Consider the following 23976-nt stretch of genomic DNA (forward strand, 5'->3'; position numbering starts at 1 on the left):
GGGGAGTGTAGGACAAGAGGGCACAACTTCAGGATTGAAGAGTTCCCATTTAAACCAGAGAAGCAGAAGAATTTCTTCAGCCAGAGAGTGGGGGACCTCTTGAATTTCCTACCACTGGCAGCTGTGGAGGCCAGGTCATTGGGTGTATTTAAGCAGAGATTGATAGATATCTGAATAGATAAAGGTTATGGAAAGAAGAGGGGAGTGGAGTTGAGTGGAACTGTGAGTCTGCTCTGCCATTCCATCAGCTATTGATGAAATGGATGAATGTCCTACTTCTGTCCTTTATCTTATGGTTATATGGGAAGAACCAAATAATCTGTTATAATAATGGTGGCTGAGGGATAAATATTGGCTGGGTGCAAAGAATAGACCTCCCTTTCTTTGTTAAAGTGTCGTGAGATTTTTTTTTTTTACAATCATTTGGGGAAGCAGACAGCACCTCAGTTCACCGGGAGGTGAAACGTTTTTCACACACTGGAGTATCACCCAGGTATTGGTGCTGAAGTCTGAAGTGAATCTTGAACCTCCTGACCAGAGTGAAGCTCACAGAGCCACAGCTAATGCCTCAAAAGTTTTGAAAAAGGACAAGACAGTTGAACTCTTTTTTTTCTTTTGATGATATTTGCCATTCGTGATAACTGTTAAGAATCATAGTTAGGAGGAAATGTTCTTCAGCTTTAGAACGATGCTCAGTGACTTTCACAGCAGAATTTATTTAACCAAAAATTCACAATAAATTATTTACAATCAGAAAACCAATCAAAGTCTCTTTTCCCTCTTGGTCTGGTATCCATACATTTCCATCACTGTACATTGTTACATTGTTACATTGATTTAGCCACATTGCCAACACTGTGGCGCCTTGACGTTATTCCCCTTCTGGTGTTTGAGGAGCTTCTCTCGATCTCAGCTCCTCAGTGTCAGGTGACAAAGGTTTCTTGATTATCAGTATGCAACCCTGATGAATAGCCATTTGGGGACATCCTGGATGATCCAGAGTTAGTCCCGTTTGGGGAAGGAGAAAGATGCGTTGAGGGAAACCAGGGAAAAGGTAGAATATTTGTAGTGTGAACATAATCAACTCAAAAAGATGATGATCTCAATCTGTTTATTTACAGAAATAGTGAGTAAGGGGGATTGCAAGTATGGGGATCACTGTACATTTGCTTACTGTCAGGAGGAGATAGATGTTTGGACTCTGGAACGTAAAGGAGCAATAAACCGCGACCTACTCTTTGATCTCCTTGGGGGCGACGCAAGATGCGGAGTCACAGTTGCGAAACTGCTGAAGGAACATCTTGGCCTCTTTATGTATCTTTGCGAGGTGAGATATTGTAGCTTCAATTAAAGTCTTTATATTCCACCCTCTCTTTACTCCACTTTGATTAATGTTCCACAATTTTAATTTCTCCATTGTTGTTTTAAACGCCCTGCATCGTCTTGTTCATCCCCATTTCTGTAACCTGCTCCAGCCCAATGAGCCTTTGTGAACAATCCATTCCTCCAATTCTGGACCTCTGTCCAGCCCTCTTTTTAATTCATCAGTGTTATCCAACAGCCTTAGACCTTTACAAGTAAAGTTTCTCCTTAAACTTCTGTACCTCTCACCCTTTCTCTATTTCTACCTCTCTTCTGTCAAATCCTCCTTAAAGCCCACCTCGTTAACTGTTAATATGTCCTGATTCTTCCTTGCATGATGACTGAATGTTTTGTTGCCAATTACTTGGTCCGTGAATGAACAAATGAGAGTTTATTAAGTTCAATATTAAACTTAAGCTCGACGCACAGATGCGATGAAGGTCTTACCACTGCACATTCCCAGTTACAGAACACACACTAATGACAATTTAGTATAATCAGATGCCATGAAAAGATTTTTTACAGTACATAATAAATATAAAAGGTCAAGAAAGGAACAATAAATTACAAATACAGTAAAACCCCCTGGTATCCGGCACCTATGGGGATTGGTAGATGCTGGAGAAGTTAATTTTATGGTTGCTTGAGATTGCGAGTTGCGTGAATGGTGAACTAATGGTGGGGCACGCCAATTTTAAACTTTCAAATTTTTAACCTATTTATTTTCCGCGATTTTCCAGGGATTTTACTGTATTCTTGATTGGGCGGTAGTACAAATAATGTTGTCAGTGGTGCAGGCGTTATTACCAGAAATACAGAGCACAGAGACAGGCTATTCAGCCCATCCCTTCACTGACATTCCCTTCTTCCTTTCATCAGAATATCCGGGCCTTGTCTTTACCATTGTGTACTAGCTTTCCTTTGTCACATTGGAACATTTGTCACGTTTCAACAATTTTCTGTGCCCAAATGCCAGACTTGGACGATTACAGTATTTAATTAGGCTTGTGTTCCTGAGGTATTACTTTGTGTTTGCAATGGCTTCAGAAACTGCTCAAAGGTCAGAATATACTCTCCATTTGATGGTAAATCATTAGTATTCTCTGCCTTGAGGGTCTGTGGATCCCTGAGTAGATTTAGAATTGTGACCATCTATTTTTGGACATTAGGGTTTTGCTGTTAGTCCCTCTCTCTGTGAGTGCGCCTTGAAGATGCACAAAAATGGACAAGGTTTTTCCCCGTTGTTTGATCACTAAAGGCCCACAAAGAGGCGCTAATAATACAGCGCTGCTATCAAGACAGGAAAGAGAAGCAAAAAAGTATTCTCACATTCTTGTATTTAAAAACTCAGTACTGGAGGAACCCAGCAGGTCTCACAGTGTCCATAGGTGTTTTGGGCTGAGCCCTTGGCTATCTATATATATCTCTCTTTACTTCTCGTGGACGCTACAAGACCTGCTGAGTTCCTCAAGCGTTCTGTCTTTACTGACTGTTGTCTTTTATCGCATATTCTCGTATACCCATTTGGAGCAGAGCGCTGTCATGGGTTCATTGCTGCAGGTATCAGGTTTACGTGGCGTATGTCCTAAAACAGCCTTTCTAAAGCAGTTCCGGTGAGAGAGACATGAAGTCTCCATATTAGCACCAGTACCATATAGTTTATATACCTCCAGGATCAGCAACTTCTACAAGTTACAGTGATACCCACTTCAGAATTTATTGTCATGAACATGTGTCACAAACTTCGTTGTTTTGTGGCAGCATCACAGGTGAAAATTGCTATAAATTACATTTTATAAATAAATAAATTAGTGTGAAAGAAGAGAGAAAGTGAGGCAGTGTCTGTGGTTGGCAGAGGGGAAGATGCTGTCCTTGTGCCGCTGGGTGTTTGTTTTCAGGCTCCTGTATCTCCTTCCTGATGGTAGCAGAGGGAAGAGGGCATGGTCTGGGGGGGGAGGTACTTGAGGATAGAGGCTGTTTTCTTGAACCACCTCCTCTTATGTATTCAGAACACGTTTTTGTGTATTATGTGCACGTGGCCATTTCCCATTGATGACTATTTCCTCTTCCCTCAAATCAGTGAAGCTAAATTCAAAGCCAGCATATTCTGACACACACTTTCTCTTTAAATGGGTTTATACATTTCAAATCCATTCCTTCACCTCTGTCTCTGATGCTCATTTTCACTGTGTTGCAGGAATGTTTTGATAGCAAGCCCAGGTTAATAAGCAAGAAGATGAAGGATGGTGCATCATTCTGTTCTAATCCAGAAATCAAGCATAACTTTGAAGAGAATAAGTGAGTGGACAAGATCTCAAAGCAGCGAAAAATCTTCAACTCAGTGGGCAAAGAGAGCTCCGTATTAATCCAGGAAGATTCTTGGATGGGGTCCTGGTGTGTGCTGAGTATACTAGGGGCAGTCAGTCAGTATCTGAAGTTTCATCGGTGTCCATGTGCTGGGTAATTTTTGCTCCTCATTTTCTTAAACTCTGGCCAGATGTTGTGCACAAGGTGAAATCTGGGCACGGTTGTAGTTATAGCTCATTGAGATTCTCCATCCAAGTTGAACTGTGAAGTATAACTATCTGGGCTAAGTGTCGGGCCCCATCAACCAGGAGAAAATTGACAAACTACTCCAGTAAAACCTCGTTAGAATCTGGTATTGGGGTCCAAGATTTCGTACCGCGTTACAGCCGAGTCGCGGAACAGAGAGTGCCCACGGATAATCAAACCCAAATATTACCAGTTTTCGAAGAATATAATACTAACAATTTCAATGAAAGAAAGCAAGCGCATTCTGAGTTTATCTGAATTTTAATCAACTTATTTGCAAAGTTTGGGGTCCACAGACACCCGAGCTATAAGCAATTCTGTGGATTAACGAATCGTGTTCTAACGAGGTTTCACTGTACTTTGCTCACAAGATATAGGAGCAGAAATAGGCCAATCAGTCCATCGAGTCTGCTCCACTATTCTATTGTGAGCTGATCCCACCTTCCACTCAGCCCCACTCCCCAGCTTTCTCCCCGTAACCCTTGATGCCCTGACTAATCAAATACTGGTCAATCTCTGCCTTAAATACACCCAACAATCTCACTTCCACAGTTGCCTGTGGCAACAAGTTCCACAGACTCATGACCTGCTGGCTAAAGAAATTTCTCTGCATATTTGTTTTAAATTGATGCCCTTTTATCCTGAAGTTCTCCTCTCTTGTCCTGGACTCCCCTACCATGATGAGATTTTTAAGAAGAGACTGAGATGAATGGATGAAGGTGTGAATTAGCCTTGATCTAATGGAATAATTTCAAGGGCTGAATGCCTCTTACTGAGTTGTTGAGAGTTATTAAGAAAGCTTTTTCAACTGGGGTTGGAAGGGGTATAAAGTGCCATGGCTTTATACTGGTCAACGTCCAGATCAGATGTGAGTGATTGAGCAAAAGCGAGAGGTTAAATGGGTAACATTGGAGGTAAATCTCACTGAACTTTCTCCCTGTGGTTCCCCTGAAGATGCCTTGTCCACGTGCTGTGTGCTGCGTCCGTTAAGTACTCCAAGATCCGCCAGTTTCAAGAGCACTACCAGATTGATGTGTGCCGCCATGAAGTGCGCTACGGGTGTCTGCGGGAGGATAGCTGTAACTTCGCCCACAGCCTCATTGAGCTCAAGGTCTGGTTAATGCAGCAAAGTTCAGGTAACCCTGAGGAAAACCGCTGGGCGCTCTTCTAACCAACGCATCCGTGATCAAAGTTCAAACACGTTTGCTGCAAGGTGTCAGACTGAAAAATGATCAGCACCACCTCACTTCCATAACCTAAGGATGACAGTTATCATAGTGGTTTAGTGCAACACTATTACAGCACCTGTGACCCAGTTTCAAATCCTGCGCTGTCTGTGGGGAGTTTGTTCGCTCTCACCGTGTCTGCGTGAGTTTCCTCCCACCTTCCAGACTTATGGGTTTAGTTGGTTAATTGGTCACTTGGGTGCATTTGAGCTGTGCGGGCTCGTGGGCCGGAAAGGCCTGTTACCATGCAATAACTCTTTAATTTTTAATTAAGAATTAGAATTCTTTGGCTTGGCTTCGCGGACGAAGATTTGTGGAGGGGTATGTCCACGTCTGCTGCAGGCTCGTTGGTGACTGACAAGTCCGATGTGGGACAGGCAGGCACGGTTGCAAGGGAAAATTGGTTGGTTGGGGTTGGGTATTGGGTTTTTCCTCCTTTGTCTTTTGTCAGTGAGGTGGGCTCTGCCGTCTTCTTCAAAGGAGGTTGCTGCCTGCCGAACTGTGAGGGGGCAAGATGAATTAAAACAGCTGGAAATGGAAATTTACTAATGGTGACCTGAAACCTTCTGCTCAGCTCCTATTTAACTCTGATCATTCTCTCATTCTTTAAATTATTTACAACATTTAAACTATGATTGGGGGAAAAAACACATTCTGAAATTTAAAACAAAGTTCTGGAAACATTCAGCAGACCAGGCAGCCTCTGGGGAAGGCGAAACAGTTACTGTTATGGTTCTCAGGGAAGAACTGTTCACTGAAATCTTAAATGGTGAAGATTGTTTTATTTCAATAGCCAACCTGTTAGTTATTGGACTATGAATACAATAAACACAAGGCATACTTCTGAGAAAATTATCTGCCTTTTAAAATATTGTTTCAACTTCCCTTTCCCAAAACCCTTCCTGGATCTATCTTAAGTCTGGAAAACCTTGGCTGGCCAGTAATTTGTTCCAAGTATCCTCAGATTGTACGCTGTAAGATTGTTCTCTCCTTCCTGAACAACACAAGATGCAAAGGAGTGCCTGAACTCAATGGGCTAAATTCTATATTTAATTTAAACATACAGCACAGTAATAGGGCCTTCTGCCCCCTCCCTCTCACAAACCCATGCTGCCCAATTAAGCCTAATTGACCTACAACCCTGGTACATTTCGAACAGTGGGTGGAAACCAAAGTGCCCGGAGTAAACCCACAGAGACACAGGGAGAACATACAACCGCCATTCAGACAGCACAGGGTTTGAACTTCAGTCGCAGTAACAGTGTTGCACTAACTGTTATGCAAACCATACAGCCCCAAGGATTCAGGCCCATGATGCAAATGGAAGGTGTTAAATGTGAGTCAACTTCACACCAGTTTATTGGCAGAACACTTTTCTGGAATGTGCAACGATGCCTTGCAATGACAGGATGCAGGCTGCTGTGATCTCCTCCCCAATATATTGACCAGTCTCTCATATTAAGACTGGCTACTTGGGCAGTGTCAATAAGGTTGTGGGTATCCAAGCAGCCAGCTTTGGCCAATGTGATTATTCCATATAGCATTGTAGTGATACTGTAACCCCCCCCCCCCCCCCCATTCATCTTGCAGGGATCACGCATGACGAGATTGTACAGGAATCGACGAAGTATTGGCAGAGTGTGGAAGTGGGTGCAAACAGGCCCCAGGTACGTTGTATCTGACGTTACAACCCCCACAGCGACCTGCAGTGAAATAGTGCCTTTACCTAGCAAAGTGCCACAAGGCTGCAGTTTGGTGTTTAAGAATCTATAGGAGAGGTGAAGGTTGGAAGGTTCAGGGAGGGAATTCCAGAGCCAAGTTTGAAGCTCAGGCAGTTGAAGACACCGCGACCAATAGATGATGATGAAGGAGCACAAGAGGGCTGTACTGTAGTTCCAGGGATCCGACTGCTCTCAAAACATCGCAGGGGAGCTATGGACCTCGGTAGCAACAGCAACTTGCACTTGGGTGAGGTAACATGTAACCCCAAGGTGATTCAAAGGAGTTTTCTGAAAAGCTGTTTGATCCTGAGCCACAAGTATTTATCTGAAACAATAACCAGAAGTTGTCATAGGTAGAAGCGCCTTGAGACTGGTGGAGAAGTGTTATTGGGGGCGACTCCAGAACCGGTGGTTTGGCCCACTTGCCAGCGGTGGGGCCATAAAATTCAAGGTCGAACAGGAGCTAAAATTTTGGGGTTGGATCAGACCAAAGGAGATTAAAACAATAGTGCCAAGGAGGGATTTGAAAATGCAGGTGGCCACGGGTGCCAGATGAATGGGTGAGATGATGCGGGATAGGACGTGTTTGGGTGATCTTGGGTCTCTGGAGAACAAGGGAAGAGGGAATCCAGCCAAGAGAGTGTTCAAATCGTCATGTGGATGTAATACAGCTGGAGCTGAGGCTTCTAGCATCAGGCGAACGAACGCAGGAATGAAGTCAGGCAGGATCACAGAAACAAAGAGGACAAGAGTGGGGGAAGGTGCAGGGCAGCGTTGTGCCCACTTCACTGCCAGCTGCATAGATTGAAACTTTGACTTTGAGAGGCTACCCTCTGCTGACCTATTGGTTCTGTGTTGAGGTGACATCCCAGGCTGGGAAGACAAACTCGCTGGGCATGAAGATGAAGTTTGTCTGCGGCCAGTGTTGGAGGAACGGGCAGGTGGTTGAACCGGACAAGAGCCTCAAGTACTGCAGTGCCAAAATCCGTCACAGGTCAGTTCTCTTCTTTTCACGTTGGTATTGTGCAATGAGTCGGGGGATTGGGCCGAGAATGTGTGCAGATCTGCTCTTGAATCCTCAAAGGATGTTCATTAGGGCTCGTTCTGCCTCTGTAACAAGTGCTGGTGCACGTCAGGTGGGGGTTCCTGGTTGGAGCTCGGGTGTGGAGATGTTTTTTGGCAGTGTTTTATAGTTCTCGTGTCTCTCCGAACCAGCTTTACATTTCCTGCAGGTTCCTCTTCATTCTTTCTACTCTCCTTTCTCTTTACTACCCCATTCCCTTCTTTTACTCCTTTTCCTTCTTTTGAAATCTGACCCACTGCCCTTTGTTTCTCTTTTTGCCCTACTCTTCCATTTTCCCTCTTCTTTCTCCCTTTCCCTCTTTCACTTTAGTTGTCCCTTTTCTCATCATTTTCCCACCTTCCCAGCACACTGTGTTTTACAGAATGATGAGAATAGAAGCATATTGGTGATGTTGGTTAATGCAAAAATCAACCCACTTCCTGCTGTGTCCAAAATCTCCCCGTTTTTTTTCTTCATTCACGTGACTTTCAAGGATACAGTTAAATTAGTATCCACAGCGAGAGGGCAGTGTGATCTGGAGCTGGTTTGACCTCATTATCTCCATCCATTACCACTTATTGGTAGTACAAAAAAAACTGCACACATGTAAACAGATAAAGAAATGTAAACAACTGACTGTACAATACAGAGAGAATAAAAAATCCACAAAGTGCAAAAGTAAAAGTCCTTAAATGAGTCTCTGATTTGAGTTTGTTGTTGAGGAGTCGGATCGTGGAGGGGCAGCAGCTGTTCCTGAACCTGGTGATGCAAGTCTTATGGCACCGACACCTCTTGTCTGATGGCAGCAGTGAGAACAGAGCATGTGCTGGGTGGTGTGGATCCTCGATGATTGTTGCTGCTCTCCGACGGCAGCATTCCCCGTAGATGTTCTCGATGGTGGGGAGGGTTTTGCCTTTGATGCCCTGGGCTGCGTCCACTACTTTTTGCATTGACTATAACCCCTCGTCACAGAGTCAAGGTCGAATTCAGGGCCCTGCGTACCCTATGGGAAAGTTTGTTTTGCGAGCAGTTGAGCTGGATGTCTCATACATAGTACAGCCTTCCACTCCTGCCTCCCCACCCCTTCCAGAACTTTCACTTCCTTTCTAACAAGCGGCCTTCCTCTTTGTTTTGAGCAGCTGGACCAAAGAGCGCCGGGTGATGCTGGTGATGTCGAGCGAGCGCAAGAAGTGGGTTGCCATTCGCCCATTGCCGTCTTGCAAGAACATCCCACAACAGTATGATGTAAGTGAGGGGACAGAGCTTGCTTAACTATTTCATCTGGCTCAGGCCCAAAACGTTGGTCACATATCATGCCGAGGGACCTGCTGAGTTTCTCCAATCCGTTTGAGTATTAGCTACAATCACAGCGCCTGCAGACTTCTCTGTCTCACTTGCTTTTCTACTCTGCCTTTTATGACCCCAATGCACTTGACGGCTAATGGCGTATTCATAAGATGTAAGACCTGGGAGCAGAAATGGGCCATTCAGCCCATCGAGTCTGTCCTGCCATTTAATCATGAGCCGATCCATTTCCCCACTTAACCCCACTGCCCGGCCTTCTCCCCATAATCTTTCATGCCCTGGCTCAATCTCTGCCCTAAATACACCCAGTGACCTAGATTTCACAACTGCCTCTGGCAACATATTCCACAGATTCACCATCCTTCGGCCAAAGAAATTCCTCTGCTTCTCTGTTCTACAATTCTCCCACCATCAACAAGGCAAACACTCAAGGTGTGTCTATCTGCTTACATTTTAGTTATGTATGCACGTGGCAAATGGGAAGAAGTGTCTTTATATTGGAAACTGCTCCTTTGCCCACAGTATTGAGGAACGTGACGCCTGGACCTACATGAAAGAGACCAAACGTGAGTGGCTCCAATTTGTGTTTAATTTTCCTTCTGCAGTTCCACACTTGCTGACTCTGTTCCAACAGTAGACCTATTAAAGATAATCTGATTTTACCAGCTCCTGTGGCAATGTTCCAGGTATCAACCTAGAAATGAGGGTGGTGCGGTTAGCTTAGCAGTTAGAGCAACACTGTTACAGCGCCAGCAATTGGGACCAGAGTTTGAATCTGGCGCTGTCTGTAAGGAGTTTGCACGCTCTCCCTGTGTCTGCGTGAGCTTTCCCCAGATGCTCTGGTTTCCTCCCACTCTTCAAAACGTACTGGGATTGTAGGTCAATTGGACATAATTTGGGCAGTACGGCTTGTGGGCTGGAAGGGCCTGTTACCAAGCTCTATGTCTAACTTTAAATGTTGAATTTCATTTTGCATTTGTGGCCAATAAGTGGAACTTTCACCAGAAGCTGTGTGGAGCATAAGTGGGATGGCTTAGTGAACAGTACAGTGCTGGAGTGTCAGCAAAAGTAATTAGGCCAGCAGAAGTTGCTGGAATTCCCCTGGATGACCATCAGCCCCATGTGGATCTGGCTCCGAGACCCAGGATAGAGCCAGAGGCAGATTTTGATCTTCGAGGCATGTTCCAGCCGTTGGGAATCCGTCGCTGCAGGCAGATTGAGAGTTGGAAGATGTCAGTGAGCAAGATGTTGGCCAGGGTTGGTGTTCTGTGGAATGTGTAGAGTTTTCTAATGGTTTATATTCACATTTTCTTCAGTCTGGGAATGCAGCCAAGCCACACCACCTTCTGCTGGTATGGGCACCTGATAAACCCTCAGCTTCATTCACCAGTAACATTCCAGGCGGAAGATTTGTCATCAGAAATAGTCCATATCTGATGCCGTATCTTGGATCTCCAGTATTGACTGTTCCTCTTCCACAGATGCTATCTGCCAGTTGAGTTGTTCCAGCATTTTCTGTTATTTTGGAAAGTTGAGCTAATCATCCCAAACTCTGTCCCATTTCTCCGGAGTTTGAATTCAGAGTTCAGGGCTAAAGGACCTGCTTCCATTGCAGTAGAGCACAGGAAGACCATCCAGCATTTCTGTGTTTTTACTATAAGCATAGCATCTAATGACTTTTGTGTTTCACTCAGATATCAACCAACCTCTGTGTTATAAAAACAAAAGCATGCCTTTCAGGCCTCCTATCTCTCCCCTTAAAACTCTGCCCTCACGGTTTTGATAACCCAGCCACATTCAGAAATCTGATGGCGGAGGGAAGAAGTTGTTTTTGTACTGTTGGGTGTTCATCTTCAGGCTCCTGGACCTCCTTCCTGATGGTAGCAGAGTGAAGAGGTCTGGGTGGTGGAGGTCATTTAGGATAGAGGCTGCTTTCTTAAGACACCACCTCTTGTAAACGTCCTCGATGAAGTAAAGGCTGATGCCCCTGATGTCTGTAGTTTTTTCCTGTCCTGTGCATTGGCACCTCCATGCCGGACAGTGATGCAACCAGTCAGAATTCTCTCCACGGTACACCTGTAGCAGTTTTTAAGTCTTTGGTAAGATACAAAATCTCCTCAAACTGCTCACAAAGTATAGCTGCTGACGAGCCTTCTCCGTGATTGCATCGACATGAAGGCTCCAGGATAGATCTTCAGAGATATTCATGACAATAAATTCTGATTTTGATGAATGCTCTTTCTGACCACCCTCAAGGCATGGGCTAACCCAGGAATTTGAAGTTCTTAACCCTTTCCACTGCTGACCCTTCCATGAGGACCGGTTTGTGTTCTTCTGATTTCCCCCTCCTGAAATCCTCCAAAGATCTTCATGGCAAAACAAATTGTCTTTGAAGCGTGGATACAAGGAAGATGGGTCAAGTTTGTGCAGGCACCATAACCAACAGATTAAGTGATGTTGGTTGACAGCTGCAAATTGATTGGGATGTTGGGAGAACTCTTCATTTTATCAATGGTGCGATGGCGCCTTTTCGACACAAAGCAAGAACACCAGAACATCGGAGTCTGTACTCTCAAGTCTGTTCAATATGATCAGGGCTGATCCACATTGCCCTCTGCCGGTTGCCCATAAGCCTCAATTCTTCGATCTATCTCCACCTTAAATAATGATCTGACCTCTTTACCACCTTCTGAGAGAAGACATTTTTATTGAGCTCAGATTTACATGACTGGTCTCTTCTAATCATGTTCCCTTCTTCAACATCTCAACATCTACCCTGTCAAAACCTCTTGGAATCTTATGTTTGAAGACGATCGCCCCTAATCTATCGAAATCCCAGGAATGCCGACCCAAACTATCTCGCCTCTCTTGACAGGTCAGCCCTCTTATAGCAGGAATTAGCCAGTGCACCTCACTAGGACTGTACTCTGTCCTTTGGGGAAGACAAATTGGACCTCTCTCATAAACAATCACCTTCCATAAGTGAAGTTCTCCCATAATACTGCACAGAGGTCTTGAACCCTGTGGCCTCTAAGCTGTGCGCGTGCACACGTTTTGCAACCGGCGCACCCAGGGAATTCAGGTGCGCACAAAAGGCGGGTTCGCTTAAAATAATGTCGTCATTAATAATTATACTTATTGAAGATAATCTCAGCTGTTTCTATTAACTAGTTAGTTGCAAGTAGTTAATCGAACTTGAATTCTATTAAAACGTGCCATGAGAGATTGGGTGTGCCAAAATTATTTCGGAACAATTTCAAGTGTTCAGTGCGCACATACCTTTGTCACGAGCAGGAAAACGGCACAAGATTTTTGCGCACACTGATTCCTAAAAATTAGAGGGAACTCCCCAAACGTTTAAACTTGGATTGGAGACCAGATTGCTACATTATGCCTTCAGTGGATAGAACAGATAATCGTCTGTCAACCTGCTGCAGTTCGGAGCGTGAAGTTGGAGAGAGTGCTGCTCTGTGTAACTCGTTTTACTGTCTGCCATGTTTTTCCCCAGTGCACGACATGCAGCAGGTCTATGAGATGTGGCTGAAGAGCCAGAAGTCAATGATGACTGGAGGGGCAACAGAACTCGCCACCAAACAGAGTGAGAAGCAGATCCACATGCCCACTGATTATGCTGATGTCGGGGTATGTATGGGACCTGATGCTCCTCACTTGTGGTCTAGTTTAGCTCCCCTCGCTACTGGTTCCACCTCCTTTCCTTCCCCTTGAGCCTGTTCTCCTTCGGTGCATGACAGTGCTTTACCCACATGTTTGTCTCCCGTCTCATCCTCTGGACTCCAAACTGCCACCTTTAGAAATACAGCACGGTAACAGACCCTTCCCCACCCATAAGCCCGAATCCCCCAGTTTACCTCCAACTCCTGTTTTTTTTTTTTTGTTTTGAGGAAACCAGAACACCTGGAGGAAACCCATGCTGTCACGGGGAGAATGACCAAACTCCTTTCTGACAGCGCTGCATTCGATCCCGGTTGCTCTCACTGTAATAGCATTGTGCTAACTGCTATGCTCACCATGCCCCCCAGTTTAAATTAAAAACATTTCAACAGGTATCTGTATAGCAAAAGTTTGGAGGGGTATGGGCCAAACCCAGGCAGGTGGGATGAGCATAGATGAGTTAGATGAGTCCTGTATATGAATGTACTTTAAAGCCATTTGAAGCTGCCTATTGCCTCTCAGGCAGTCCTGGTTCAGGGGTATTCAGTTTTGTTTGTATCCTTCCCCTTTTACCTGTTGTATGGTCACATTTGAATAGATCGGCTACCACTGCTGGCTCTGTGGGAAAAATAGCAACAGTGAGAAGCAGTGGGAGAGGCACATCACATCAGAGAAGCACAAGGACAAAGTGTTCAACTCTGAGGACGATCAGAACTCCTGGCAACACCGCTTTCCCATGGGAGAGTTCAAACTGTGTGAGAGGTGAGAGGGTGTCACAAGGACTGCACAACAAGCAGCGATTACAAAGATTGCATGCCTTCTTCTAGATCGTTCCCTTGGAAAGGACAGGAACATTTTAAATTTTCTAGGGATGTAGGTGCCTTTAGTTAAGCTGGTCTTACTTACCATACATAACTATCCTTGAAATGGGCACGGTGATCTCCCTGAGCTCCTGTGCTGAAGGCTGTGGTTGTAGTTTCTTTAATTCTGGCTGGCTTAGCTCTTTCAAGGGCAATTAAAACTCAACATCACTCTTGGTTTGAAATGGCACATTTAGACGTACAGCACAGTTACAGGCCCTTCTGGCCCATGAGTCCGTGCCACCCAATTACACTAATTAACCCACAAGCCCTGTATGTTTTTGAAAGATAGGAGGAAACTGTACAAAAGTGCTGGAGAAATTCAACAGGTCGTGCAGCATCCATAGGAAGTAAAGGGTAACCAACATTTCGGGCCTTCATCATTTATAAGTAAAAACAGGCAGGTGCCTGAATTAAAAAGGTGGGGGGGGAGGAAAGAAGGGGCAGGGGTAGGAGTAGGAGCATGGACCAAGAGGTGGAAGGGCAGAAGAGAAACCAGCTGAGGTGATGGGGGGAGGAGGTAGCTCTCTGAATGGAGAGGGAAGGGGGTGGAGGAAAAGAGAGGGATAAGAAAAAAGAGACTCGGGAAGGGGGGTTAATGGTAATTGGACAAATCAGTGTTAATGTTGCCTGACTTGATTTGTGGGGTACAGAACTAAAGAGTATAAATGGGGCCAAGATAGTGATCAGCTTTGGGCAATGGAAGGAAAAGCTCAATAGATGAATGGAAAGGTGAAAAGTATCGAGGAATACATCAATAATGTGAAGTTGAGAGGTGCAAGGAGATTGATGCAGACCAACTGGGACAGGTTTGATTGCTGTGAGTTCCTCAGTACACTCGAAAGGCAGAGTGGGCTTGAGTGTGTCCTTGTTGCCCTTGCTCCTGACTCCCGCTCTTCTCTCCCCACCATACCCTCACAGACAAAAGAAGAAATGCTGCCCCGACGGTGATGACTGCCGATTTGCCCACAGCCAGGCAGAGTTGAACGAGTGGTTGGAACGCCAGCATGTCCTCAAAATGAAACTTGCCAAGGCCAAGAAGGACATGTTGATTACGCTGGATGATGATGATTTTGGCAAATACAGCTTTTTGATGAAAGACTTAAATTAATGGATAGCTCTGGTTTAGTTTTATTGTCACTGAAACTTAATTTAAATCAGATTGATGTTGGTAACTTGATGGATAGTCATGAATTGTGACTTCATTTCTGTGAGGTGAACCTTGTTGCTTCACTTCCTGCATTGATCTGTCTGAAATGCAGTTGCTACCGAAGGGATGCACACCTGTGAAGCTGACAGCGATGCTGACAACTGCGGCAGATGGGGTTTGGGTGGGTGCTGGGAAGTAGGAAGTCAATGGGTTAAGCTTCTGTACTTCGACAGTTTTAAAAAGTTCAGGGCCACAGCATAGGGGGGAGGCCTGGGTGGGCAGATTCAGTCCACATTCTTCACTCAACTAGCCGATTGCAGTATTCAGAGCAATACCAGTTAATTACCTTCAGCACAGTTTGTGTCAGAGCTTGACCAGGATTCCCAATAATATCCACAAAAAAATCGACCATCTCAAAACAGAATGGACCTTTTTACTGGTGGGCATCGTATCCCAGTGAGGTTTTAATGTTGTGGGAGGGGGAAAAGGATTAAATGACGTGGGAGAGAAGGCATCATCATGTACAAATATTAATATTTACCAGACTGAGAGATGTCCAAAGTTTTAATGTTTCCTTTTAGACGAGTGCCCATCTCAGGTCATCAAAAGCAGTTTAGAGAGAATCGATTGTATCTGCTGTCATCTGTCAGGGAGAGCCAGATTACAACGTGGAATTTGACATTTCCCAGTCACCCAGAATCAGAATTTATTGTCATGAACATGCCACAAAATCGGTTGATATGAACCATCTTACAAAATAATAAATAGTGCAAGAAAAAACAGAGTGAGGTCCTGTCTGCGGTTGATTGTTCATTCTGGACGGAATCTGATGGCAGAGGGGAAGAAGCTGTCCTTGTGCCACTGTGTGCTCGTCTTCAGGCTCCTGAACCTCCTTTCTGATGGTACCAGAGTGAGGAGGACGTGGCCTGGGTGGTGGGGATCCTTGAGGATAGAGACTGCTTTCTTAAGCCCGCTTCTAAGCTGGAGGAGCGGCGAGATATTTTAAATGCATCTGCCAACGCCCAGCACACATGCTCCCTTTCATTGATGAAGTCCTGCGGAGGTAGATGTCCACTGTAATCTAACTAGTTTGATGACTATTATGTGTGAATCTCGCCAGTGGGGACTAGGGAAGAGTTAACAAGCAAATTGGCTCTGTTCTCTTCTCATTCAATCTGCACATTTGAGCAAGGATCGCTGAGACATGTAAAACTGTGAAGGCGGTTGGGTTTCTGCCCTTACTGCATAGGCCAGTGAAACTGACCTGAGACGAGCTACCCCGGCACACACCTTCCTGCTCTTGCATCAGTTGTACCAAATAGTGCTGAGAAAGAATTAGTTTATCGAAGAAAAAGTACAGAACTCCTCAAAATGCTGTGGCTGCAAGGCAGTTGGGTTGAGATGCTTAACTTCTGATTAAATAATCCAAATGTAATTATTGGAAGGGAGGAGACTGTTGGGTTTCTTCCAGAAATGCTTTTCCTCCCCGATTTCTTTCTTCATTATTTATAGACAGAGTTGAAATGAAGAGTAACTGGGAAATCCATGATAGCCACTCCTTTCTCCAAGTCGACTACATCCGAGGTTAAACATTGCTGTCCTTTCTGTCGTTCCCTACTCAACAACATTGTCATGGGAGCATGGCCACATCTTCTAGGGGCAATTAATAAATAGGATGAACAACAAGTTAATGTTTATTGTCACCTGCACCCAGATGCAGTGATGATAAAGGATCCTCCCCCCCCCACCTCCCCTACTTTCTGTTCACAAGCTCCAAATTCTCATTACAGCCATACATCTGCTAATCAAGATATTTACTTGTTTTGATAGATATACAAATATATATAATAATTATAAAGCTCTTTGCTGTGATAAATGTGTTACCTGATGTTGACACACTGAAAAATGCTTTGTTTTAACTTCTGAGGAGCGCATGTGAACATAAAGAAAGCAAACGTAGTGATACAGGCCTGTGCAGATCCAGAGGCTAGTTTGGTGAATGTGTATTATGTAAAGTTCATCATTGATGTGGATTAGTAATCCAGAATTTTTATGATGTAAGACTATATAATGGAAACTCATATGAACAGGAAATTGTAGCGATACTGCATGCTGTGGATAAAGATGAAGTGATATTAATGTGTTTGTCTTGCAGGGAAACCTGTTTTAATGGTCACTTTGATGCTAAATAGCCATGCACCTGATTGAACATGTATTTCAAAATTTCAATTGTGTTATATGTGTGTTCACAGCTGGAAATATCTGCACAAGCCCAACCCTTCTTCCCCTCTTGAATACCCATTTTCATGACCTCATCCAAATCCAACATCCGCTGTGTATTCTGTAGGGTGGTCCATGCCCCTGAACAAAATCAAAACATTCCCAACTGCTCCCGTGCCTGCTTTCCAGACCCAGTCTTGGAGCTGGAGACCAGCCACCGCTGTAGACAATGGACAGGATTAAAAATATGCACACAGTTGTATCTCTGAAGAGGCCATTTAGGCCTATCTACTGGTGTGGAGAGCAGTCAGTTAACACTGTGCCTTCACACCCTTCTGCAGTTTATTTCTCTTTTCATATTCAGCCTATTCTGCTAGAGATCCTTTTGAACTTGCTTCTGGGCTGTATATTTCAATGGATCAAATTGCATCCAATTCTTCTGCCCTGGCTCCTCTGTACCACTTTGCTCATTTCTGCGGCAAACTGGCTTGTTGTCAAAGGTCCTGATGATAATGATCATTCACTTTATTGTCAATACACCAGTAAAGCAGCCAAATGAAACACAACCAGCATTGACCAGAAGTTAAAAATAGTGCTGTATACATTACAATAAAACGCATCCAATTAAAACCAGCAACAACACTGTTCTGCAATGAACTGTTTAAAAACTGTTCACCGATTTTACAATATGCGTGCAGTACCCCTCAGCACCGTGATTCAGTGGAAAATCCCCTCCTATTTCAAAAACCTTGTGGTGTGGGAGTCGGGATTCAAATCTGCTTTAGAAGGTTGGTGGAGATGGGGGTGTGAGGGAGGAGGTTATAGAGGCATCAGTGTTAATGGCTTGTGGCACAGGTCCTAAACCCAATTGTATGTCTCTTCTGATCCTCTGCTACCCTTCTGGCCTATGTTTGTTGGAGGACAGTCCTGGGTGATGATGCATTAAAGAAGAGGAACAGTGTTCCGTCAAAAATTCTTGCCTCCTCTGCATCTAACATCACACTCTTCATACTCATCTCCCCATGTTGTTCTGGAATAGGGTGAAATGCAAAGCACGAAGTTCATGTTTGAACCCACAAGTGACCATATAATGCAGGTTTAACTGTCGATATATTGGATTAGCCTAATCAACAAATAAGACAGTATTACAAATCATGTATTTTATTAGATTGGGGGGGGGGTTAATCTGCAGAGATATTCCTGTTAAAAAATTTTGTATTTCAATTTCCAATAAACTTATTTCTCTTAACTTGAATCCAAATAAATGGAATTGATCTTGTTCATTATTAAAATTACTCAAATGTCAGATAATCGATTTTCCGAATTATAATTTATTGTCATGAACATGTCATGAAATTTGTTGTTGTAGCAGTCTCACAGAGCAAATATTCCTATAAATTACATTTCAAAAATAAATAACGCAAGAAAATAGGAGAAAGTGAGATAGCTTTTGTGGTCATTGTCCATTCAGCATTGCAATCGCAGAGGGGAAGAAGCTGTCCTCTGAATGCTTGTCTTCGGGTTCCTGTACCACCACCCTGATAGTAGCAGACTGAAGAGGACATGATCTGGGTGGTGAGGGTCCTTGAGGATAGAAGATACTTTCTTAAGACAGCCTTTTGTAGATGTCCTCAATGGTGTAAAGACTGGTGCCCATGATGTTGCTGGCCAAGTTAACAACCCTCTGGGGTTTTTTTCCTGTCCTGTGCATTGGCGCCTCCATACCAGACAGTGACAGAATGCTCTTCACGGTACACCAATAGGAATTTTCTAGTCTTTGGTGAGAACAAATCTCAAATAAGCCTTCTTTGTGATTGCATCAACATGGAGACTCCAGGACAGATCCTCAGAGATGATGACACCCAGGAATTGACCCTCTCCACTGCTGACCCCTTGATGAGGCCTGGTTTGTATTCTCCTTATTTTCTCCACAAGTCCACAATCACTCTTTGGTTTTGCTGATGTTGAGTGCAAGGTGGTTATGACACCACTCAATGAGCTGATCTATCATCTGCAGATGCTAAAAATCTGGCAAAAAAAAAAACAGGAAATGATTGAATGGGGCCTAACAGCATTTGTGGAACAAGAGGTAAAGTTGCATCAGAATTGACTGGTTTTAAGCAAATATAGAACCAGAGAAAGGGTGGTGAAGATAGAGATGCTCTAAATGACAATGGAAGTTAATTTAAATTAATAAATGATGGTGGAAGGCAAAGGGTAGTGTTGTGGCAGGGACACTGAGTGACAATCAGTGGCTAATTAGTAATGAATGGAGTGGATGTGATTTGCTTCACAGCAAAGTCTATGGAAAGCAAAGTATATTTAAAGAGTCAATTCAAATATCCAGAGAGGAGGCAAAAAGTGCAGAACATAGAGAAATTTCTCACATCGGTCTCCTCCCACCCCGTCAATGTTCCCTGAGCAGATGGAAAATTCGGCTCTAATTACAGAACCAGGTCTGTAATTGGTCTTGTTGTGATGTATCAGAATGGATACAATTACAGACCAGGCTGGATTCATGTTGCTGCCTCTCTAGAAACCAGTCCACGTTGTGAAATAAAAAGACAGAGGAAATACTGGAAACATGCAGCACACCACTCTGCAAAGAAAACCTTTCAGGTTGAATTTCTAGGGCCTCGTCGTGGATAATGTGACCATCTTCATCATCCTAGATGATCATACTTCCTTTATGTTAGTAGAGTCATTGGGCCTCATGTACTGCCAAACCAGAGCCACCATAAATTGGAAGAGTAATAACTAATATTCTGTCTGGGGCCTCTCCAACTGGATGACATTAACATTGACCTTTTTGGTTTGTGCTAAACCACTCCCCATTCTCCCTTTCTTCCCCATCTCTGTCTTCTTTCCCCCATTCCCTCCCCCTCTCTCCCTTATCCACTTAATACCTCCTGTCTGTGGGATTGTGCTTTACCCCCGCCCCTCATCCCCCACCATTTTATTCAGGCGCCTGTCTACATTTTGCTCAAATCTTGATGAAGGGCTCATATATAGTAGAACTCTTGATTATCCGAAATCCTCATTTATCCAAAAATATTTCAGAGCTGAATTGACCGCGGACCTCGAGCGGCAGCAGTGGGACCCTCAGTCTCCCACGCAGGAATGGGGCCTCAGTAGGGAGGTGTCGGTGATCAGTGGTGGCCAGCAATTTTTTTTGTGAAAATTAAAAACATTATTTTAATGCTTAAAAAGCCTTACCTTGTTATTTGTTGTTGTTTAAACACTGTTACAAGTGATTTGCTGTTGTAACTGTGCTGTTTTTAAAAGATAACCAGTTCTCCGAAAAATGGGCCCAGTCCCGACTATTTTGGATAATTGGAGTTGAACTGTACACTTATTGACCTTCTGAGGTTCTCCAGAATTGTGTTTTTACTTCCTTTACGTCAATACAGGCCGAAGGCTGGGGCATGTCAAGCTAATCATCTAATGAAATTATCAGTGAGACATATCCCATTGGTGAGAGAGTTACATTTCATCTCCATGGTGTGTGCCTATTTACCACAAATCTGAACCAATCTGATCTCATTATTTTCCTGTCAGCAATGACTGGTTTCTAAACAGGTCAACTTTGCTTTTAAAGCTTCTCACGACCTCAGCCCTTGCACTTTTATGATAGCCTCCACCCCTCCAATCCTTCCTACAGCCTTCTCTTTCTGGCCTCTTGTTGATTCACTGGTGCCTGTGCCTATACCTGCCAAATCCCTGAGCCCAAGAATTCCACCTGGAATCTCTCCTGTTCTCCTTCCCTCTTCAAGTTTATTTTCACAGGTATCAAGGAGAAATCAGCGAGATGTCCCATAGGCCAGTCATTCTCAACCTTTTTTTCCAGTTATAACCCCCCCGTTAGGACTCTGCTCAAAGTTTCCCTGTGAGTCAGTCGTTTAATTGGTTTCTTACAAACTCCTCTCCTACTGCCTACAGTAGGACTGTGGCCCCCGGCTGAGAATAGTCGAGATCAATTGTTTTCAAACTTTTTCTTTCCACTCACATACCACCTTAAGTGGTATAGGTGCTCTGTGTTTAGTAAGAGGATGGTTGCTAACTTTAGGAGGGCCCACTGACGGTTCTACTGTTGAGGTCGTCAAGAGTATTAAGTTCCTTCGAGTGCACTTGGTGGAGAATCTCACCTGGTCCCTTAACACCAGCTCCATAGCCAAGAAAGCCCTGCAGCGCCTCGATTTCCTGCGAGGGCTGAGGAAAGTTCATCTCCCACCCTCCATCCTCGTTACATTCTACAGAGGTTGTATTGAGAATCCTGTGCAACTGCATCACCACCTGATTTGGAAGCTGTACCTCCTCGGATCCAAGTCCCAGCAGAGGATACTGAAGTCAGCAGAAAAGATCACTGTAGGCTCCCTTCCTACCGTGAAGGACATCTACAACACTTGAGGCAGGCGAAAGGCAATAAACATTGCAAAGGACTCCACACACCCCTCATGTTAACAGTTCTCCCTTCTGCCATCAGGTAGGAGGTACCCAACTGAGATCCTACTTGAAAGATAAATTAGGAAGCAATTTGAGTTTACCAGAGGGAAGTAACCTTGAATATGTGATTACAGATACAATGTTAATCAAAAGATTTATAACTAATATGTATATTAAACTGCAAGAAAAGGAGAATGAGGAAACAAATGGTAAAATTAAACAAAAATGGGAACAAGATTTAAATATAAAGATAAAAAAGGAAACATGGGAGAAATTATGTTCTGGAACGATGAGAAATACAATAAATACGAGGCTGCATATGATACAATATAATTGGTTACACAGACTATACATTACACCGCAAAAGTTAAATAAATGGGACCCAACAGTATCTGATAGATGTTTTCGATGTAAAAAAGAAAGGGGAACAACAATTAATGCAATCTGGACATGTGAGAGAGTAGAAAAATTTTGGGATGATCTCAATCAGATATTAAATAAAATAACAGAAAACAATATACCAAAGAATCCAGAGATCTTTCTCCTAAGTAACATAAAAAATAAAGAATTTGGAATTGACTTGGAAGATGCACAAAAAAGATTTGTTAAGATAGCCCTAGCCGTAGCAAAAAAATGTATTATGTCAACCTGGAAATTGGAAGATAATTTGAAAATACAACAATGGTATATAGAAATGAATAAATGTATTCCATTAGAAAAAATAACATATAGTTTAAGAAATAATATTGAAATATTCGAACAAGTATGGGAGCCTTACATTAAATACAATAGCGAAAACCTACTGGGAACAAACATTACCTAAGTTGATGGAAGGAGAAGGAAAGAAAAGAATGGACTCAGTAGAATTTCTGGTGTATTTTTGTTGAATGACAACATTGTCTGACTGGCTTAATGCAACCTAGATTGTATACCTAAAACGGATGAGAGGGGGGGGTGCGGGGGTGGCTTGGGAGGAGGTGGGGGGGAGAAAAAGTCACTGTATATGTGTGAAAAAGAAAAAGTGTATATCATGGCTAACGTGATTTATGGTGTGAAAAATAAAAAAATTAAAAAAAAGGTAGGAGGTACCGTAGCAATCAGGCCCGAATGTCCAGATTGGGCAACAGTTTATTCCAAGTCCTGAACTCCCAGAACATATGCGCATCGTGAACCGTGGACTTTCAGGTATACGTCTTAGTACCTTAATATTTAATGTGTAAATTGCTTTTCTAACTTACATCTATGTAAATATGCTCCAGGGCCCTGGAGAAACACTAACTCATCCTACGGTGCGAGCATGGTATGAACGATAAATAAAGATGACAACTTGATATAAAGTACACAGCGCCTGCATACATTTTGCTCATACCTTGATGAAGGGCTCAAGCCCGAAACATTGGTTATGTAACTTTTTCTTTGCCATATAAAGTACAGTCTCCCCTTTTCTGTGGTTTTAGTTACCCACAGTCAACAGTGGTCTGACCATGGTTGTTAATACTAACCCTAACCCACCATTAGTAGCCATTGTTGCGGTATCACAGTGCTTGCGTTCAAGTGCTTGAATGAAATGTAATACAGTATATTATTATAATTATTCTATTTTATTATTAGTTGTTGTTAATTTCTTCTTGTGCATAACTTATAAATTAAATGTTATCATAGGTATGTATAGGTAAAAAAAGAGTATATATAGGGTACAGTGCTATCCACGGTTTCAGGCATCCACTGGGGGGGGGTCTTGGAACATATCCCCCGTGGACAAGGGTGGGGCGGGGGGAAATGACTGTATACTGTTCGACCTGCTGAATTTTTCCAGCATTGTGCGTTTACTTTAGAAATCTTGCATTCTCTCTGAACCCCTGCGAAGGGGCAAATACCTGTCAATCTCCCCATCCAGGTCAGGTTGCATGCATTGCAAGCAACTGTCAATCTTTTCATTTGGGTCAGGATGCATTCATTGCAAGCAGCTGTCAATCTCTCCTATCTGGGTCAGATTGCGCGCTTTGCATGAACCTGTCAATCTCCCCAGCTGGGTCAGGTTGCAACACAGGCGCGTGCTGCGGGGGAAGGGGTCACGTGCACTGGCGCCTGACCCAGCACAGCGGACCGGCACGCCATTGGTCCGCCTCCGGCCACGTGCCCCTCGCTGCCGTCCCGGGGCCGGCGCCGGCGTGCCAATTCATCGTTATGTAAGGAGCGTGAGGCAATCACCACACGAGGAGTCGACGCAGGAGGGGGAGGGAACACAAACGTTTTAGAAATAAAACTCTTTTGAAAGGAATGTCATAATGTAAAATAATCACCTGAACGCGCTTCCCTTTCCCTCCTATCACCGGCAAAATAATTATAAGAAGCGAGGACGTCCGTATGCCCTTCTCGCGTTGGCGTTCGACGTCAGAAT

The 23976-nt window shown here is 43.8% G+C and overlaps 1 protein-coding gene and 1 long non-coding RNA gene across 6 annotated transcripts in view; one reads left to right on the forward strand and one right to left on the reverse strand.

Moving 5' to 3' along the window:
* Positions 1-18420, forward strand: part of zc3h7bb (zinc finger CCCH-type containing 7Bb) — a 52278-nt gene extending 33858 nt beyond the window's left edge. The window contains exons 15-24 of one of the 5 annotated variants that reach the window (XM_069908114.1): positions 1122-1327; positions 3560-3660; positions 4870-5051; positions 6732-6808; positions 7735-7856; positions 9065-9170; positions 9688-9796; positions 12739-12872; positions 13501-13664; positions 14684-18420. In XM_069908114.1, the coding sequence (XP_069764215.1) occupies positions 1122-1327; positions 3560-3660; positions 4870-5051; positions 6732-6808; positions 7735-7856; positions 9065-9170; positions 9688-9796; positions 12739-12872; positions 13501-13664; positions 14684-14873 (1391 nt within the window). In that variant the 3' untranslated portion in view covers positions 14874-18420. Of the gene's footprint in view, positions 1-1121; positions 1328-3559; positions 3661-4869; positions 5052-6731; positions 6809-7722; positions 7857-9064; positions 9171-9687; positions 9797-12738; positions 12873-13500; positions 13665-14683 lie in introns of those variants that run through there. The other 4 variants (XM_069908113.1, XM_069908116.1, XM_069908117.1 and 1 more) reach the window with 4 other exon arrangements.
* A 23-nt stretch (positions 18421-18443) lies between these two features.
* Positions 18444-23962, reverse strand: LOC138748262 (uncharacterized). Its single transcript, XR_011347908.1, has 2 exons — positions 23879-23962; positions 18444-19160 (listed from the first exon to the last, which is right to left on the reverse strand). It is a non-coding gene; the product is annotated as an uncharacterized lncRNA (long non-coding RNA).
* Between the last annotated feature and the right edge of the window lie 14 nt (positions 23963-23976).

The sequence above is a fragment of the Narcine bancroftii genome, chromosome 13 (genome assembly GCF_036971445.1).
Source record: "Narcine bancroftii isolate sNarBan1 chromosome 13, sNarBan1.hap1, whole genome shotgun sequence".
NCBI lineage: Eukaryota > Metazoa > Chordata > Chondrichthyes > Torpediniformes > Narcinidae > Narcine > Narcine bancroftii.